At 49.3% G+C, this 14,513-nt stretch overlaps 1 protein-coding gene and 1 long non-coding RNA gene across 6 annotated transcripts in view; both read left to right on the plus strand.

Annotated features, from left to right (window-relative positions):
- Positions 1-14,513, plus strand: part of LOC134894764 (uncharacterized) — a 201,216-nt gene that overhangs the window by 6,858 nt on the left and 179,845 nt on the right. For all 5 annotated transcript variants that reach the window (XR_010171824.1, XR_010171829.1, XR_010171827.1 and 2 more), the window contains exon 2: positions 1,190-1,343. This is a non-coding gene — a long non-coding RNA (uncharacterized LOC134894764). The remainder of the gene's footprint in view (positions 1-1,189; positions 1,344-14,513) is intronic.
- Positions 10,803-12,788, plus strand: LOC134909012 (uncharacterized). The gene is made up of 2 exons (XM_063915421.1): positions 10,803-11,148; positions 11,669-12,788. The coding sequence occupies exons 1-2, from the start codon at positions 10,831-10,833 to the stop codon at positions 12,347-12,349; spliced, it is 999 nt and encodes a 332-aa protein (XP_063771491.1). The 5' UTR covers positions 10,803-10,830; the 3' UTR covers positions 12,350-12,788.

Here is a 14,513-nt window from a genome sequence, read left to right on the forward strand (position 1 = left end):
GTTTCTCGGTGCTCTCTACCTGGTGCAATGTTTCTCGGTGCTCTCTACCTGGTGCAATGTTTCTCGGTGCTCTCTACCTGGTGCAATGTTTCTCGGTGCTCTCTACCTGGTGCAATGTTTCTCGGTGCTCTCTACCTGGTGCAATGTTTCTCGGTGCTCTCTACCTGGTGCAATGTTTCTCGGTGCTCTCTACCTGGTGCAATGTTTCTCGGTGCTCTCTACCTGGTGCAATGTGTCTCGGTGCTCTCTACCTGGTGCAGTGTGTCTCAGTGCTCTCTACCTGGTGCAGTGTGTCTCAGTGCTCTCTACCTGGTGCAGTGTGTCTCAGTGCTCTCTACCTGGTGCAGTGTGTCTCAGTGCTCTCTACCTGGTGCAGTGTGTCTCAGTGCTCTCTACCTGGTGCAGTGTGTCTCAGTGCTCTCTACCTGGTGCAGTGTGTCTCCGTGCTCTCTACCTGGTGCAGTGTGTCTCAGTGCTCTCTACCTGGCGCAATGTGTATAACGTGCTCTGCCTGGCGCAAAGTGTAGAATGTGCTCTGCCTGGCGCAATATGTATAACGTGCTCTACCTGTCGCAGTGTGTATAGGAGGTTCTACCTGGTGCAGTGTGTATTAGCTGCACTATTGTGTGGTGTAATGTGAATTGCCACTATTATGTGGCCATGCCCCTAACCCCACGAAAAACAACGCCCCTAAATTTTCGCCTTTGGCGCGCACTGCCCATTCTTTATCATGTGGGAATGGGAGGACCAAGCATTATAGTATGTACCTAATTTTGCCCTTCTAATTGAAAAATGTGCCCTCCCGAATGAAAAATGTGCCCTACCCGTGATCAGCACCCTGCCCTAAAAAATTCCTAGAGTGAACACTATTATAGGACTCCCGTATACAATGGGAGGGAGAGCATCCACTCACAAATATCATCCAAAGATTGCCACCAGCAGCAGGAATAGGCATGAGGCAGGCTGCACTGAGAGTGGGGTCTGATTCACACAGACCCCTAGAGCATTATGAACCAGGAATAACAGAAATTGCAGAATCCTTGAAACAATATTCAACAAAACTGAAAAGCTCTCAGGTTGAAGTATCAGTATTGCAATCATGTTAGAATACTGTAGATTCTAGATTTTATAAATGAACAGAACACAACTGGCATAGAAGTAACATAAATAATATCTCTCCAACTTGCAGGAGGCGAGGTCATCCATTGACATGCAGAGATCAGAAGCAGGTTGACAACACGGCAATCCATTTACCAGTCAGAGAACTGAGGCTGGAAACGTCAATCCGCCTCATATGCAGAGGTCTGTGACTGAGGACAAGAAAATCCACTAGACATGCAAGGGTGTGTAGCTGTAGACAACGGAATTTGGTCAACATGCAGAAGTTTGTGGCTGTAGATGAAGCAATCTATTTAACGTGCAGATGTGTGTAGCTGACTAGCTGTAGACAAGTAAATCTGGATAGCATACAGGTGTCTGTGGTTGAAGATGAGGCAATCTGTTTAACATGCAGAGAAATGTGGCTGTCGACAAGGAAATCTGGTTAAGATGCTAAAGTCTATGGCTGTAGATAAGGAAATCTGCTTAATATGCAGAGGTCTATGGTTGAAGATATGGCAATCTGTTTAACGTGCAGAGATTTATGGCTATAGACAAGGAAAACTAGTTAGCATGCAGAGGTCTGTGGTTTAAGACAAGACAATCTGTTTAATTGTCAAAAGGTCTATGGTGTATTGAAGACAAGGTAATCTATTCAGTCAAAGGTCTATAGCAGGCTGAAGACAAGGTTACAGACAAGTATACAGGAGCTAAAGACACTTAACAAGGGTAGGTCAAACTATCACCAGCACTGAGGAGTCAGTTAGACCAGGCTATTGTTACGTTTCTGGTGCTCAGAACAAGAGAGATGTTGCGTAGTGAGTCCAGAGCACCAGAACGTGACGCTGCAATAAGGTGTGGTATGGAAATAGCCCCTAGCAGCCTACCTCCATTGTTTCACCCGTGTGGTCAGTTCACGCCTGCATGACTATGCTTTCTTGGGCCCACGGCAGCCGCGTTTGGGATTTAGAATCCTAAACGACAGACCGGTGGACACCAAGAAGCCAGATACTCAACCAGGCACAGACAAAGCCACAGGACTTCTGGACAGGAACGCTTCACGGCAGGACATGGGATCAGACACTCAGGAACCGACACTCAGGAACCGACACTCAGGAACCGACACTCAGGAACTGGCTCAGAACTCAAGAACTATCACCGGCATCTGTGTATTGCACTGAGCCAGAATATAACAGAGAGCCTTAATTAATTATGTCGTGCAGCTGTCCTGTTGCACGACTCCAAACTGACAAGATGCAATTAGCAGACAGGTGAGGCCAAACACATGGAAACAGGCTGCAATTACACAGACTCACCACCAGCAGCAAACAAGAATCTTCTAAACCAGAGCAATGGGAAATCCTGGCCTGCAAGAGAACTATAAACATAAAATAGGAATGAACCACTACCTGTGGTTCATAACAGTACCCTCTCCTTAAGGGTGGGCTCCGAACACCCCATGACACCCACGGGGAACAGAAACAGAAGTATAACATAAAATACATAACCAAAATGCAAAACAGGAATGAGCCACAGCCGTGGCTCATAACAGCTATAAGGCACTTAATTACATCACCTGGCTTAGGCCCTCATTCCGAGTTGTTCGCTTGTTGCCGAGTTTCGCTATATTGCGATTAGTCGCTTACTGCGCATGCGCAAGGTTCGCAGAGCGCATGCGGTTAGTTATTTTACTCAAAAGTTAGGTATTTTACTCACGGCATAACGAGGATTTTTCATCGTTCTGGTGATCAGAGTGTGATTGACAGGAAGTGGGTGTTTCTGGGCGGAAACTGGCCGTTTTATGGGTGTGTGCGGAAAAACGCTGCCGTTTCTGGGAAAAACGCGGGAGTGGCTGGAGAAACGGGGGCGTGTCTGGGCGAACGCTGAGTGTGTTTGTGACGTCAAACCAGGAACGAAACTGACTGAACTGATCGCAGTGGCAGAGTAAGTCCCGAGCTACTCAGAAACTGCAAAGAAATTTCTATTCGCAATTATGCAAATCTTTCGTTCGCAATTCTGCAAAGCTAAGATTCACTCCCAGTAGGCGGCAGCTTAGCGTGTGCAATGCTGCTAAAAGCAGCTAGCGAGCGAACAACTCGGAATGAGGGCCTTACTCCCATGACTGACACGATAGCTGAGCACACTGAGTGCTCCAAAATAGCAACACCCATGGCAGAGGCTCACAGTAACCATTACAGGATAAACTGCACAAGAAAGAATGATTAACTTTATTTGTACAGTGCCACATGTGGTCTGCAGCACTTTACAGAGGGCAAATGACACAACAGTACATGGTAACACTGTCCAATACAATAAGCAGCATAGTACACAATGAACAAATAGCATTACTACAACTAACGACACAGCGACTGATGTAAGTGGTGCAAGAGGAATATTTTCATTACAAGCTGAAACCTGTACCCATAGGCTAGGGCACAAATAACAGGTTTAGAGCCACAGCAAAAGGTGCAAAGGAAAGACAAAGATTGGGTGGAGTCTGTACTGTAAGTTTCACACCCAAAGAGGTACTGTATACATAAGATTCTGGTAAAAATGAATAGCAAGCTGTGGTTTGGGAGAGCCACACAGAATTATTACATAAGAGAGGTAATGGTAATTGTCTCTGGAGAAAGTGACACGTATATGGGAAACCCCATGATTTATCACTTGTACACCTATACAAATTTTTTTTTAGGGTGAGTAGTTGTGATGGTCAGTGGTGCTTCCTTGAGTCGAAGAGAAAGAAGATAACCCTGGTGGGGAGCACTCGAAGTCCAGAGACGATGACTATATTAGCATAATGCTATTTTCTCTGACGTCCTAGTGGATGCTGGGAACTCCGTAAGGACCATGGGGAATAGCGGGCTCCGAAGGAGGCTGGGCACACTAGAAAGATTTATGACTACCTGGTGTGCACTGGCTCCTCCCACTATGACCCTCCTCCAAGCCTCAGTTAGATTTTGTGCCCGGCCGAGGTTGGATGCACACTAGGGGCTCTCCTGAGCCCTTAGAAAGAAAGTATAGATTTAGGTTTTTTATTTTCAGTGAGACCTGCTGGCAACAGGCTCACTGCAGCGAGGGACTAAGGGGAGAAGAAGCGAACTCGCCTGCTTGCAGCCGGATTGGGCTTCTTAGGCTACTGGACACCATTAGCTCCAGAGGGATCGACCGCAGGCCCAGTCCTTGGTGTTCGGTCCCGGAGCCGCGCCGCCGTCCCCCTTACAGAGCCAGAAGCAAGAAGAGGTCCGGAAAATCGGCGGCAGAAGACATCAGTCTTCACCAAGGTAGCGCACAGCACTGCAGCTGTGCGCCATTGCTCCTCTCACACACTTCACACTCCGGTCACTGAGGGCGCTGGGGGGGGGGGGGGGGGCGCCCTGAGAAGCAATTATAACACCTTGGCTGGCAAAAATACCACAATATATAGCCCCAGAGGCTATATATGTGGAAAATACCCCTGCCAGAATCCAGAAAAAAGCGGGAGAATAGTCCGCGGAAAAGGGGCGGAGCTATCTCCTGCAGCACACTGGCGCCATTTCTCCTTCACAGATCCGCTGGAAGGAAGCTCCCTGGCTCTCCCCTGCAGTCTACACTACAGAAAAGGGTAAAAAAAGAGAGGGGGGGCACTAAATTTAGGCGCTGTATAAATTATATAGAAAAAGCAGCTATAGGGGACATAACTCAGTTAGTCCCTGCATTATATAGCGCTCTGGTGTGTGCTGGCATACTCTCACTCTGTCCCCCCAAAGGGCTTTTGTGGGTCCTGTCCTCTGTTGGAGCATTCCTTGTGTGTGTGCGGTGTGTCGGTACGGCTGTGTCGACATGTTTGATGAGGATAATGATGTGGAGACGGAGCAGATGCCTTTAGAAGGGATGTCACCCCCTGCGGGGCAGACACCTGAGTGGTTGAGCTTATGGAAAGAAATGAGTGCACGTATAGACTCCTTACATAAGAAATTTGACGACATGCCAACTGTGGGACAGCCGACTTCTCAGCTCGTGCCTGTCCAGGCGTCGCACAGGTCATCAGGTGCTCTAAAACGTCCGCTACCTCAGACCGCAGACCCAGATGTCGACACTGATACTGACACCAGTGTCGACGACGATGAGTCTAACCTGATGCCCACTAAGGCCATTCACTGCATGATTGAGGCAATGAAAGAGGTGTTACACATTTCTGATATAAATACAGGTACCACTAAAAAGGGTATTATGTTTGGGGAGAAAAAACTACCCGTAGTTTTTCCCCCATCAGATGAATTAAATGAAGTGTGTGAAGAAGCGTGGGCTTTCCCTGATAAAAAAATTGGTAATTCATAAGAAGGTACTAATGGCGTTCCCTTTCCCGCCAGAGGATAGGTCACGTTGGGAAACACCTCCTAGGGTGGATAAAGCGCTCACACGTTTGTCTAAAAAGGTGGCACTACCGTCTCCGGATACGGCCGCCCTCAAGGAACCTGCTGATAGAAAGCAGGAGGCGATCCTGAAGTCTGTATATACACACTCAGGCATTATACTTAGGCCAGCTATTGCGTCAGCTTGGATGTGCAGTGCTGCCGCTGCGTGGTCAGATAAACTGTCAGAAAATATTGACACATTAGACAGAGACACGATCCTGTTAACCATAGACCATATAAAAGACTCAGTCTTATATATGAGAGATGCACAGAGGGAAATCTGCCGACTGGCATCTAAAGTTAGTGCATTGTCCATTTCTGCTAGGAGAGGCTTATGGACTCGCCAGTGGACAGGAGATGCAGATTCTAAAAGGCACATGGAAGTGTTGCCATATAAGGGTGAGGAATTATTTGGGGATGGTCTCTCGGACCTAGTTTCCACAGCAACGTCTGGGAAGTCAGCATTTTTACCCCATGTCCCCTCACAGCCTAAGAAGGCGCCGTTTTATCAGGTTCAGTCCTTTCGGACCCAGAAAAACAGGCGTGGAAAAGGCGGGTCTTTTCTATCCAGAGGCAGAGGTAGGGGAAAAAGGCTGCAACAAACAGCAGGTTCCCAGGAGCAAAAGTCCTCCCCCGCTTCTTCTGCCAAGTCCGCCGCATGACGGTGGGGCTCCACAGGCGGAGCCTGGTACGGTGGGGGGCCGCCTCAAGAATTTCAGCAATCAGTGGGCTCGCTCACAGGTGGATCCCTGGATCCTTCAAATAGTATCTCAGGGGTACAAACTGGAATTCGAGGCGTCTCCACCCCACCGGTTCCTAAAATCTGCCTTGCCGATTGCTCCCTCAGACAGGGAGGCGGTGCTAGCGGCAATTCACAAGCTGTATTCCCAGCAGGTGATAATCAAGGTACCCCTACTTCAACAAGGCCGGGGTTACTATTCCACACTATTTGTGGTACCGAAACCGGACGGTTCGGTGAGACCCATTTTAAATTTGAAATCCTTGAACACATACATAAAAAAATTCAAGTTCAAGATGGAATTGCTCAGGGCGGTTATTGCGAGCCTGGAAGAGGGGGATTACATGGTATCCCTGGACATCAAGGATGCTTACTTGCATGTCCCCATTTACCATCCTCACCAGGAGTACCTCAGATTTGTGGTACAGGATTGCCATTACCAATTCCAGACGCTGCCGTTTGGACTGTCCACGGCACCGAGGGTATTTACCAAGGTTATGGCGGAAATGATGATACTCCTTCGAAAAAGGGAGTTTTAATTATCCCGTACTTGGACGATCTCCTAATAAAAGCGAGGTCCAAGGAACAGTTGTTGGTGGGAGTAGCACTATCTCAGGAGGTGCTGCACCAGCACGGCTGGATTCTGAATATCCCAAAGTCACAGCTGGTTCCGACGACACGGCTACTGTTCCTGGGTATGATTCTGGATACAGTCCAGAAAAAAGTGTTTCTCCCGGAGGAGAAGGCCAGGGAGTTGTCATCTCTAGTCAGAGACCTCCTGAAGCCAAAACAGGTATCAGTGCATCGCTGCACGCGGGTCCTGGGAAAGATGGTGGCTTCTTACGAAGCAATTCCCTTCGGCAGGTTCCATGCCAGAATCTTTCAGTGGGACCTGTTGGACCAGTGGTCCGGATCGCATCTTCAGATGCATCGCTTAATAACCCTGTCTCCAAGAACCAGGGTGTCTCTACTGTGGTGGCTGCAGAGTGCCCATCTTCTAGAGGGCCGCAGGTTCGGCATACAGGACTGGGTCCTGGTGACCACGGATGCCAGCCTTCGAGGCTGGGGGGCAGTCACACAGGGAAGAAACTTCCAAGGACTATGGTCGAGTCAGGAGACTTCCCTTCACATAAATATTCTGGAACTAAGGGCCATCTACAATGCCCTAAGTCAAGCAAAATCCTTGCTCCTACACCAGCCGGTGCTGATCCAGTCAGACAACATCACGGCACTCGCCCATGTAAATCGACAGGGCGGCACAAGAAGCAGGATGGCGATGGCAGAAGCCACAAGAATCCTCCGATGGGCGGAGAATCATGTACTAGCACTGTCAGCAGTGTTCATTCCGGGAGTGGACAACTGGGAAGCAGACTTCCTCAGCAGACACGACCTCCACCCGGGAGAGTGGGGACTTCATCCAGAAGTCTTCCAGATGCTGGTAAACCGCTGGAAAAAACCACAGGTGGACATGATGGCGTCCCGCCTCAACAAAAAGTTAAAAAGATATTGCGCCAGGTCAAGGGACCCTCAGGCGGTAGCTGTGGACGCTCTAGTGACACCGTGGGTGTACCAGTCGGTTTATGTGTTCCCTCCTCTGCCTCTCATACCAAAGGTATTGAGAATAATAAGAAAGCGAGGAGTAAACACAATTCTCGTGGTTCCGGATTGGCCAAGACGAGCGTGGTACCCGGAACTTCAAGAGATGCTCTCAGAGGACCCGTGGCCTCTACCGCTCAGACAGGACCTGCTACAGCAGGGGCCCTGTCTGTTCCAAGACTTACCGCGGCTGCGTTTGACGGCATGGCGGTTGAACACCGGATCCTAAAGTAAAAGGGTATTCCGGAAGAAGTCATTCCTACGCTTATTAAGGCCAGGAAAGATGTTACGGCAAAGCATTATCACCGCATATGGCGGAAATATGTTGCATGGTGCGAGGCCAAAAAGGCCCCAACAGAGGAATTTCAACTAGGTCGATTTCTGCATTTCCTGCAAGCAGGAGTGAATATGGGCCTAAAACTAGGCTCCATTAAAGTACAGATCTCGGCTCTGTCGATTTTCTTTCAAAAAGAACTAGCTTCATATTCAGCCCCCGCTTGTGCCTCCTGTGGCACCTTGGGATCTCAACGTGGTGTTGAGTTTCTTAAAATCACATTGGTTTGAGCCACTAAAAACCGTGGATCTGAAATATCTCACGTGGAAAGTGGTCATGTTATTGGCCTTGGCTTCAGCCAGGCGAGTGTCAGAATTGGCGGCTTTATCATGTAAAAGCCCTTATCTGATTTTCCATATGGATAGGGCAGAATTGAGGACTCGTCCCCAATTTCTCCCTAAGGTGGTGTCAGCGTTTCACCTGAACCAGCCTATTGTGGTGCCTGCAGCTACTAGGGATTTGGAGGACTCCAAGTTGCTAGACGTTGTCAGGGCCCTGAAAATATATGTTTCCAGGACGGCTGGAGTCAGAAAATCTGACTCGCTGTTTATCCTGTATGCACCCAACAAGCTGGGTGCTCCTGCTTCTAAGCAGTCTATTGCTCGCTGGATTTGTAGTACAATTCAGCTTGCACATTCTGTGGCAGGCCTGCCACAGCCAAAATCTGTAAATGCCCATTCCACAAGGAAGGTGGGCTCATCTTGGGCGGCTGCCCGAGGGGTCTCGGCTTTACAACTTTGCCGAGCAGCTACTTGGTCAGGGGCAAACACGTTTGCAAAATTCTACAAATTTGATACCCTGGCTGAGGAGGACCTGGAGTTCTCTCATTCGGTGCTGCAGAGTCATCCGCACTCTCCCGCCCGTTTGGGAGCTTTGGTATAATCCCCATGGTCCTTACGGAGTTCCCAGCATCCACTAGGACGTCAGAGAAAATAAGAATTTACTCACCGGTAATTCTATTTCTCGTAGTCCGTAGTGGATGCTGGGCGCCCATCCCAAGTGCGGATTGTCTGCAATACTTGTAAATAGTTATTGTTAACTAAAGGGTTATTGTTGAGCCATCTGTTGAGAGGCTCAGTTGTTTTCATACTGTCAAACTGGATATAGTATCACGAGTTGTACGGTGTGATTGGTGTGGCTGGTAAGAGTCTTACCCGGGATTCTAAATCCTTCCTTATTATGTCAGCTCGTCCGGGCACAGTGTCCTAACTGAGGCTTGGAGGAGGGTCATAGTGGGAGGAGCCAGTGCACACCAGGTAGTCATAAATCTTTCTAGAGTGCCCAGCCTCCTTCGGAGCCCGCTATTCCCCATGGTCCTTACGGAGTTCCCAGCATCCACTACGGACTACGAGAAATAGAATTACCGGTGAGTAAATTCTTATTATAGTCATCGTCTCTGGACTTATGGTGCCCATACACTTGTGAGATTATCGGTACTATCCTTCGATTTCGACCACATCTGTGAGAGAAATCGGGTGATTGTATGCACATTTTAGGTACCTTTCGACACGATGCGCGGGCACGACGGTCGAATATCGCGTCTCAAGATATTATGTGATGCACTTAATATTTATCGAATCGGGGCGTGATCGCATGCTGTTTTTTACCACTTTCGATTTATCACATCGCGATGTGCGATATGTGAAGACAGGAGACGACTTCCTGGCCATTCCTCTTCCCCTCACTGCGCACATGACTGGAGAGGAGGCTGCAAGCACGCTGCTGAGCTCCGCACTAAAACACCGCACAAGGTAGGCTATACCACTTGCCACCAATGATTATTTCTTTTTGCCAACACTGCCCACCCTCTATGCTGCTCTACCCACATTTATATAGGCCCCTGCCCAAAATTCTGCGCCACTGCAAGCCCCAGCCAGCCGCGCCCTAAACGCCATTATTCTGTATACTGTGCCACTGACCACCAATGCTTATTATTCTTATTTAACACCACTGTTCACCGTTTCTGCTGCTCTACCCAGGATTATACTGGCCCCCCTGCCCAAAATGCTGCACCACTGCAAGCCCCATGTGGCCGCGCCCTAAACGCCATTATACTGTATACTGTGCCACTGGCCACCAATGCTTATTATTCTTATTTAACACCACTGGCCACCGTTTCTGCTGCTCTACTCAGGATTATACAGGCCCCCCTGGCCAAAATGCTGCACCACTGCAAGCCCCATGTGGCCGCGCCCTAAACGCCATTATACTGCACCACTGCAACCCACATCCCACCGTTATGCTGCTGCACCCTGCATACCAATATATTCTCACTACATATTTCAGATAACTCACACCAGTAACTGAAAAACAAACTTTAACCAGAATAGTTTACTTTTTTCATGTTTTTTAATTTTCCTTTTTTTGCATTCTGTAGATCACAGGTTCTCAAACTCGGTCCTCAGGACCCCACACAGTGCATGTTTTGCAGGTCTCCTCACAGAATCACAAGTGACATAATTAGCTCCATCTGTGGACCTTTTAAAATGTGTCAGTGAGTAATCAACACACCTGTGCACCTGCTGGGTTACCTGCAAAACATGCACTGTGTGGGGTCCTGAGGACCGAGTTTGAGAACCACTGCTGTAGATGTCCTATGAGAACCATGAGTTTCTTTTCTTTCTGGCTTCATCAGCCTGTACCGTGAGGAGGAGTGTCTGTGGCTGATGTCCTCACTGGACTACAGCAATAAGCAGAAGAGGGAGGCTGCTTATACACGGATGGTGGACTACTCCAAGCCCACCTTCTCTGCTGCCTTGGTGGCCTGGGTCCGTAAGAAGATCGCCAATCTACGGACAGTCTTTGTGAAGGAAAATCGCAAGGTGGAGGAGTCCAAGAGGTCAGGGGCCGGTGCAGACAACGTGTATGTGCCGCAGCTGTGGTACTTTAAGGATCTCAACTTCCTCCTTGAGAAAAGGTCTGCTAAGGATTCCCCGGTGGTGATGGCCGAGTTCGAGGAGGGAAGTCTGGACGAGTCCGAAGGGGTAAGTTGCCTTTTAAATAGTTTTACCTAATACATTCCTCCTGCCATGCCACAGCTCCCTCCCAATTGAAGAATGCATTATATTTTTCCCTGACCTCTTTTGCCCTTGCAGTGCCGCATATGGGGGGTAATTCTGAGTTGATCGCAACAGGAAGTTTGTTAGCAATTGGGCAAAACCATGTGCACTGCAGGGGGGGCAGATATAACATTTGCAGAGTGAGTTAGATTTGAGTGGGTTATTTTATTTCTGTGCAGGGTAAATACTGGCTGCTTTATTTTTACACTGCAATTTAGATTTCAGTTTGAATACACCCCACCCAAATCTAACTCTCTCTGCACATGTTATATCTGCCCCCCCCCCCCGCAGTGCACATGGTTTTGCCCAACTGCTAACAAATGTGCTTCTGCGATCAACTCAGAATTAGGCCCATAGTTGCTGCAGGTGGTCCTCAGGAGGAAATTGGCGCTGAAAAAAAAATTAGTTAGACTATCCACTAAATATGTTTCTCTTTACCCCACAGACACCTGAAGAAGACCTCAGCCGGACCCCAGCCCTCATCAACATCTCCCCTGAGGAACCTACCTCTCTGCCGCGACCTACTGGGAAGAGGAAGCCGCGGAAAACAAAATTTGTAGGGGACCCTCTCCTAGCGGAGGCACGTTCACAACTGCTGCGTAAACCTGATGAGTTTGACGACTTTGCTGTGCATGTCAGCAAAACAATGCAGAAGGTTTCTGCGCAGCAGCAGGTCGAGTGCCAGCGCCTGGTGTCGCAGGTGTTGTACAAAACACTATCAGGGCATCTGACACTGGAGTGGAGAGTCCATGGCCCTGACCCTAAAGCACCTGCTCCTCAATTCCCATTGTCATTTTATTCACCACCACCCACCTACCCTACATCTACTATTCCCCATCCCAGCTATCATTCCGGGTATCCGCAACCACAGGCCCAATCCAACTACCCTTCCTCCACTTTCCATCCTCCTCAAACCCCTCCTCATCAAACCATCCACCCTTCATGTTTTCGTCAACCCCCAAGACCATCCACGCACCCTTCCCCCACTTTCCAATCTCCTCCTCAAACCGGCTACCCTTCCCAAGCCAGCCACACATCCACTGTCTCCTCCGCAATTATGACCTCCTTGATGTCACAGGGGGGACAAGTGGACGAGGAGGAGGAGACGAGTCTCTTTCAAATGTAGGGTGATTCTCAATGATGTTATACGGTACCAGGGCTAATTATGTTATACATACCAACAGATGTGGTGCAGTCTGATACTACAGTGAGTGTCAACGCTTTCAGGCGGACAATGCACACATGCTTTCAGGCGGACAATGCACACATGCTGCTAGGGACTGGTTGTTGGTACCGGGGACCCATCTTCCTGCCCCTAGCTGCATGTGTGCATTGAGCCCCTGGCTGCGGTGCCACTCAACACCGCAGTATCAGAATGCACCACATCTGTTGGTATATATAACATTCCTGCTGACCTGGTATATACTGTGATAGATCTGTTGCACTATGATATACGACAGTTTAGTAGCACCGCTTTCAGGTGGACAATGCACACTTGCAGCTTGAGTCCGATTGATGGTGCCGGGGAGCCTGAAGCCGGTCCTACCTGCATGTGTGCATTATGCCCCTGAAAGCGCTGCCACTCTAAAAACAATGTATATCATACTGCACAGTATATCATACAGCACTTATATATTGCAACAGATGTGCTGCATTTTGATACTACAACGTTGAGTGGCACCGCAGGCAGGGGCACAATGCACACATGCAACTTGGTGCAGGTTGATGGAACCGGGGACCCCTCAACCTGCACCAAGTTGCATGTGTGCATTGTGCCCCTGCCTGTGGTGCCACTCAACGTTGTAGTATCAAAATGCACCACATCTGTTGCAATATATGTAGCATTTCTCTGACGTCCTAGTGGATGCTGGGTACTCCGTAAGGACCATGGGAATAGACGGGCTCCGCAGGAGACTGGGCACTTCTTTAAAGAAAAGATTAGGTACTACATCTGGTGTGCACTGGCTCCTCCCTCTATGCCCCTCCTCCAGACCTCAGTTAGAATCTGTGCCCGGCCTGAGCTGGATGCACTTAGTGGGCTCTCCTGAGTTCACTATAAAGAAAAGTATTTGTTAGGTTTTTTATTTTCAGTGAGATCTGCTGGCAACAGACTCACTGCTACGTGGGGCTTAGGGGAGAGAAGCAAACCTACCTGCTTGCAGCTAGCTTGTGCTTCTAGGCTACTGGACACCATTAGCTCCAGAGGGATCGAACACAGGGCCCGACCTCGATCGTCCGTTCCCAGAGCCGCGCCGCCGTCCCCCTTGCAGAGCCAGAAGACGGAAGAAACCGGAGAAAATCGGCGGCTGAAGACTCCGGTCTTCAATAAGGTAGCGCACAGCACTGCAGCTGTGCGCCATTGCTCCCACAGCACACCACACCCTCAGGTCACTGGTGGGTGCAGGGCGCTGGGGGGGGGGGGGCACCCTGGGCTGCAATTAGTATACCTTTTGGCACAAAAAAGCACATAATACAGTGTATAACACTGTATTTGTGCAGAAACCTCCGCCATTAACGTTATAAAGAGCGGGAAAAGCCCGCCGCTGAAGGGGCTGGGCTATCTTCCTCAGCACAGCCAGCGCCATTTTCTCTTCACAGCTCCGCTGGAAGGACGCTCCCCAGGCTCTCCCCTGCAGTATACACTACAGAAAGGGTAAAAAAGAGAGGGGGGGGCACATAAATTTAGGCGCAAATTGTGATATAAGAAGCTATAGGGGGAAAATTCACTTTGTGTATAGTGTATATCCCTCTGTTATATAGCGCTCTGGTGTGTGCTGGCATACTCTCTCTCTGTCTCCCCAAAGGACTTTGTGGGGTCCTGTCCTCAGTCAGAGCATTCCCTGTGTGTGTGTGCGGTGTGTCGGTACGGCTGTGTCGACATGTTTGATGAGGACGCTTACGTGGAGGCGGAGCAGGTGCCGATAAGTGTGATGTCGCCCCCTGCGGGGCCGACACCTGAGTGGATGGATATGTGGAAGGTATTAACAAACAGTGTCAACTCCTTGCATAAAAGGTTCGATGACGCAGCTTTGGGACAGCCGGCATCTCAGCCTGCGCCTGCCCAGGCATCTCAGAGGCCGTCAGGGGCTCAAAAACGCCCGCTATCTCAGATGGCAGACACAGATGTCGACACGGAGTCTGACTCCAGTGTTGACGAGGATGAGACAAATGTACAATCCACTAGGGCCATCCGATGCATGATTACGGCAATGAAAAATGTGTTGCACATTTCTGACATTAACCCGGTTACCACAAAAAAGGGTATTATGTTTGGGGAGAAAAAGCAGCCA

Source organism: Pseudophryne corroboree, chromosome 1, assembly GCF_028390025.1.
Source record: "Pseudophryne corroboree isolate aPseCor3 chromosome 1, aPseCor3.hap2, whole genome shotgun sequence".
Classification (NCBI taxonomy): Eukaryota; Metazoa; Chordata; class Amphibia; order Anura; family Myobatrachidae; genus Pseudophryne; species Pseudophryne corroboree.